Source organism: Coffea arabica, chromosome 7e (assembly GCF_036785885.1).
Source record: "Coffea arabica cultivar ET-39 chromosome 7e, Coffea Arabica ET-39 HiFi, whole genome shotgun sequence".
Lineage (NCBI taxonomy): Eukaryota > Viridiplantae > Streptophyta > Magnoliopsida > Gentianales > Rubiaceae > Coffea > Coffea arabica.
The window spans coordinates 16,968,061-16,974,060 of record NC_092323.1 but is presented as its reverse complement, the minus strand read 5'-3'; the positions used below and the strand labels follow the sequence as shown (position 1 = coordinate 16,974,060).

Here is a 6,000-nt window from a genome sequence, read left to right as displayed (position 1 = left end):
CTAAAACATTATGATTTGGATACAACAAATTTTTATCAATTTCAGTAGTCGTAAACCTTTTTTTGTTATATTTTTTTATAATTATCGATAACTTTTTTGAAGTTTTCTTAGTCAATATGACATAATATAGTGAATTTAATCATCAATTTAACCTTTTGTTTTCACATTAATTGTTTATAGCCTTTTGTCTTCTGATTAATTGTAATTTTCTTCTTGACCAATATGTATATAAAATAGTTAGCTTTAATTATCATGCATAAGAATATCATAATTGAAGATAATTTTAACACATACAATAATTGGGGATGAAGAAAATGATTGGTGAATATAGTTGTAAGTGGGTAGTTTTTAATTTTAAGTACCAACATTTTTGAGATGTAATTTATTAAAACTTTTCATTTTTCTTATTAGTGTCATGATTGAAATGCAATAATTCTAATTAATACCAGAAAACCACCCCAAACAATGCAACAGTTTAGTGGTTGTTTGGTGGTTTTCCTGAGTGAGCCAATTTATTGCTAATTGGTTTTCAAGATGACTATCAAAATTCATTATGGTGGATTTTAACTTTGATTCATGAACATGTTTATTGTTACATTCTTCACTCAGTTTTTTACCCTATGGGAAATTCACCTAAATCAATAGATGACAAGCAAAAGTTCTTCACGAACTTTTTCAGTCTGCACGAAATTGACATGAATAAGCAAGCAAGGGCAGTGCTTAAGATTCTTGCCCTCTATAAGAAAGTGAATATCGAATCAGGTAATACACATAGTCGAACATCCGATATGATGTTTCCATGACCACGAGGGCCACCAGAAAATAGATAAAGAAGAACACCACAAGGGGTCTGAAGTCAGTAATCACAACTTTCTGCACTATTAATGCTTGGCAACATGCTACGATTGTGAAGACCGCGGAGTAGAAGATGGCAATCATGTCCGTCACATAGTAGCAGGGCAGGGAAACATAAAAATCCTCAGTTTCAAATCGCAAAAAGATGATCACAAGCAGAGTCCCCATGGTGAACAGAGAGGAGAACAGCCCTCCTGCTAAGTAGAACATCAACAAGCCGAATTCCCAGCGCCGGTTCCTCAGAAAAATGGGCTCTCCAGTCGTTTGATCGAAACCTCCAGGTACAGTAAAAATTGCAGCAAAGTTTATGGTACCAATGAGGACAGACACAATCAACACGGTGTTGGCCAATTCTCTCACAGTTCTCTCAGCATTTTCGCGCAGACTTGCATGGTCCGTCTCGAATACTTGTTTTGCTGTCTTCCCATCAGAATTTTGTAGTTGCCAAAGATATGGATAAGAGTCATATTGCACCCGCTATGGAGAGCCAAAGCTCAATCACAAGTTGCAAATAGCCCGGAAAAGAAAATTAAACAATATACAAGTACAACAGGCAATGCAATACTGGTATTAATTTAATTTGGTACCTTAAAGCACAGGACTTCCCACATCATTTGCGGAACAACTGCAGGGGGTGTGCTGGGACTGGGAGGGGATTCCAGGCGTGCTGCGAGATGTATAATGCTATTTCCTTCGTAATCAATAGCACTTAGCATTCTGTCCATGTGAGTACCACTAGTCATCAAGTAGTCGTACAAGAACCATTTTTTCTCCTCCACTGCAATTTGGAGTATATTCCTTCCTTTTCCATCGAAGGTATACGCAGCTTCAGGGTAGACGCTGAGGATTTCCTGAACTACCTCAATGATGCCCAGCCTCGTTGCTTGTATTAGTGGATCTGGCAACCTATTTTTCTTTTCTGATGATATCATCCCGAACTGGCTGACTTCAAGATCTTTGTCCTCTGCATGCACATAGTGGCTCCAATCTTCTGTTCTGATTAACCTTTCTGCAAGCATTAGTGCAACTGCATGGCTTTGCTTTGCATCATCAATTTCTTTAAGCCAAGGAAAACCTAGAGGGCAAATACATCAAATTGGAAAAACCATTAATGAGTAGCAGATTTCGTCAGGGAGGGAGATGCAGAAATAGTACTTCAAGATCCATTACGTGTCCTAGGCTTTTTGTTCGATCTTCTTAGCAACTGTTCTTTTGGCACAAATCTTCTGGGTTCTTAAAAAGAAACAGTTTGAGGAGGTTCAATTGGCCGAAATGAATTTCTAGACTTGCCATTGCTTATTTATGTTTATTCTACGACATGACATGCCGATGAATAAAAGATATGTGAAGTAAAAGGAAATTAAAAGAGAGCTTGCAGGCCAAGCTGCATATATAGCACTTGAAAACAAAATTCTTACATTGTTTAGGCATGAAAAAGAAACTAATTAATTTAGTCAAAGGAAATAAGGCGTTCTTGTAACTACGAAGACAAGACTATGCTTCAACTCTCAAAAGAGGAATTTGGGAAAACAAACCTATTCTATCATCACCAGCATGAGTGCATATGAAGTAGATACGAGAATGCTTTACCCAAGATAAAATTGGCAAAAGAAGATCTGTTCAATTTATGAATGGAAGCTGAATTGCTTGGTTCTTCTGCACTATTGACAGGTTGCGATTCCTTGTACAAGACCGCAATACCTGCCAGCAACACAACGAACTGATAGTATCACTCTTTCAAAATTTTGAGGGCATTTAAAGCCTGCTTCCTCGAAAAAACCAGCTGGCAGACAAAATGGTAGTTCAAATTGCTTCTCCATAGATCCCAAAACCATTAAACACTAAATTAGATGATTTTTAACAAGGTTTCCAGGCTAAGTACAAAATCATGTCACCAGAACATACTGCACTAACTCTTAGTTAAAAACCTTTGTCTCCCAATGTCAGGGATAAGATCTTTATTGACTTCAAGACCACATCACATTCAGTCTAATGATTATTGGCAATTTGCCTAATCAACTTTACGGGTAGAGTACTGAAGTACTTAAAAGAAATTCGAATGTCTCCTAAGACTGGGAAAAGTCTTATGTTGCAACTTGCATGTGGGTAATGAATGATACAGCACTTACAAGAATAGATTATAGTTCGGAGTATATGCAGAGGAATGAGGGACTTCCTCCCAAGATCTTTGAGCGTGTAGGCAGAACCACTCCTGAAGGACTCTGGTTTTGCAGCCAAAAGATGTAAAGCAGTTTTTCCTTTTTCATTACGTTTGCCAGCAAGATCAGGATACGACTCCAATATGCAAATTGCCAAACCTGTTTGATACAATAGAGCGAAACATGTAGGAAGCAGTAAACTTGACAAGGACTAGCATTTAATGCAACATCCCACATCATATTCCACCAGCATAGACCTCGACAAAAGATAAGATATCATAATCTGATAAACTGAACAAACATAGAGTTCAAATTCAGCAACAAACTTGACAGCTTTTGCAGAGACAATCAAAATTTTACTTCATACAGAAGCTTACTGTAACATCCTCCAATTACAGCAGCATGAAGGATTGTGCATCCATCATTCCTCCTCATCATGCAATCACCGATATACTTTTCCAGAAGTGAGAAAGCTTCCTTTTTCCCACATGCAGCAGCCACAAAAAGAGGGGTTTCACCCAGTTTGTTGCACTCAGACGCCAAACCCTTTTCTGTCCTTAACATGATCTCTGCAACATCCTTGTGGCCAAATCTTGCAGCTTCATGCAATGCAGTGTCGCCATTGACATTCTTTGCCTTCAGATTTTCGCTGGTCACAAGACCGTCTTGGAGAAGTAATCTGAAAGCAGCCACATTTCCGTAAATGGCCAGAAAATGGAGAACAGTATCACCACATTTATCAAGTGGTTTCACACCTTCTTCCCTCCAGAAACTGCGAAAGGTTTCCACTGACTGTTTTTTTCCCTCTAAGACTGCTCTGTAGGCAGCAGATCGGTTGCTCCAATCCGCGTTGATTCTTGAGCTTGCCATTTTGGATAGGTACAGAAAAAAATTCTTCAAGGTTCTTATGAGAGTGCTGTATCAAGTAAATCATTCATATATAAAGGTGGACATAAAAAAAAAACAATAAAATGATTACCACGAACACTAAAATGATTACCACAGACATTGGCCCCACCAAAAGTGATAAAGGAAGCTCTCGACCGCACAAAATTTTTTTGCCAAATCATGTCCATTAACTGTTCAGGACGGTCATTCTGACCGTCCTTGCCCCTTGTCCCTACCGGGCAAGAGGCACGTACGGCTTGCAACCGTCCTCAGCGATTTTGGTCATTTTCAACAGCGTGTAACTTTGGTTGCAGACGGAGTAACTTTGGTTGCATACGGAGTAACTTTATTTGCACAACAAGTAAATTTAGTACCAAATTTTACGGGCCCCACACACGGTGTGAAAATTGATGTACAACTTGTGATTTGGACCGCACAAATTTTTTTGACCAAATCATGGCTATTAACTGTTCAGGGACGGTCATTCTACCCCTTGTCCACTAGGACAAGGGGCACGGACGGTGCTCCAGCGGTTTTGGCCATTTTCAATAGCATGTAACTTTGGTTGCACACGGAGTAACTTTATTTGCACAACGTGTAACTTTAGTACAAAATCTTGCGGATCCCACACACAGTATGAAAATCGATGTACAACTTGTGATTTGAACCCTACAAAATTTTTTGGCCAAATCATGGCCATTAACTGTTCAGGGACAGAATGACCGTCCCTGCCCCTTGTCCACGACTGGCTAGTACAACACTTTTACATCAGCTAAATTGTGCAAGCATAAAAGACGAAGACGAAGATGAAGACGAAGACGTTGACCACTCTATTTACGTTCCCTCCTCCTCCTACTAAAGTTTGGTGTCATTTCAACTTTCCCTCGTAACATTCTTTTTTGCTGCATTTTTACGCATTGACTAATGGTCAACATTAACGATTGAGCAAAAAAGATATTGAAGACTTCAAAATAATAATTAGTGGAAACAAAGTTGGAGAATATCCTTTTTTTTTTTTTTTTTTTTTTTGTCTCGGGAGGTTGTCCGTACTCCTTACAAATGGAATCCAACCACTTAAGAAAATCACATGCTCTTGAAATATATTCTAGAATCTAAAATCAAATCATTTCATGCATAAAAAAAGTCATAAAATAAATAGCAAAAAAAGAATACCATCCAAGTTTTACAACAAAATTTTTGATTGAATTAGTCAAATTTCCATGATACGTGTAAAAGAGATATCTTACCAAAACTTGTGTCCTACCTCCATTTATTGATTTTCGCAATTTGAGAAAGAATATGTTTAACAATAGCAAAGTTTTGAATTTACGTGATATGATTAGATTATTTTTTTGGGGAACTCAATTCTTGATTTTCTAAAAAAAAAAAGGATGAATATCATTAGAAATGGGTGACATGAAAAACTTGGGTAGGAAAAAGTGGGAAGCCAAGACCTTTAAGTCCTGTGAATTTAACTTCAACCACTAGATCTAAACCTTTTAGGCATCTTTATCTTAATTATTAATACTTACCGAATATTTAATTAATTGCAGATAATGAACATAGTCCATGCTTTTTAATCAACATATTATATTCCTATATTTAAAATGCAATTTTTGTGATCCACCAGCATTTTCAAAATTGTAACAGCTAGGTTCAAAATTTCAAAATCATCCACTTTTTGCTTGAAAAAGTTCACATATGTATCATGTTTTATAAAATTGTGAAGTAAAAGTGAAAATACGTATGTTTTCATTTTTTCAACAAAAAAAAAAGAGGCGGGTGCATGCAAATCTTATTGAGAAATTAGAACAAAAACTAAAAGAAGTATATTTGATATTGGGATAATATGTCTAGCATGCGAGGGACAAAGAAAGCATAATGCGCAAATCTGAGGACTCCTTTTGCAGTATGTTCTTTAAAAATTTATTACTGATTTATAAAATGAGAACCTGGTCAGAAAATTAATTGAGAGGCCCTTTGCTAAGGTAGCCCATTAATAAGCATGCAATGAATAAGTATGAACAGGTGCGAATGTTTTGTTAATCCAACTACAAATGATGGAATTAAACTAAACTATTCTATTTGTTTATTTTCT

General features: G+C 37.0%; 1 protein-coding gene across 3 annotated transcripts; it reads right to left on the bottom strand.

Moving 5' to 3' along the window:
- Positions 1–690: 690 nt before the first annotated feature.
- On the bottom strand, positions 691–3,939 carry LOC113701423 (uncharacterized). Of its 3 annotated transcripts, none has more exons than XM_027222072.2 (5): positions 3,392–3,939; positions 2,985–3,173; positions 2,446–2,556; positions 1,443–1,930; positions 691–1,332 (listed from the first exon to the last, which is right to left on the bottom strand). In XM_027222072.2, exons 1-5 carry the CDS (start codon positions 3,882–3,884, stop codon positions 721–723), a joined length of 1,893 nt encoding a protein of 630 aa, XP_027077873.1. In that variant the 5' UTR covers positions 3,885–3,939; the 3' UTR covers positions 691–720. The 3 variants fall into 3 exon arrangements, with proteins under 3 accessions (XP_027077873.1, XP_027077874.1, XP_027077875.1); XM_027222073.2 differs by having other exon boundaries at positions 691–1,275; XM_027222074.2 differs by lacking the exon at positions 2,446–2,556.
- Positions 3,940–6,000: the final 2,061 nt, after the last annotated feature.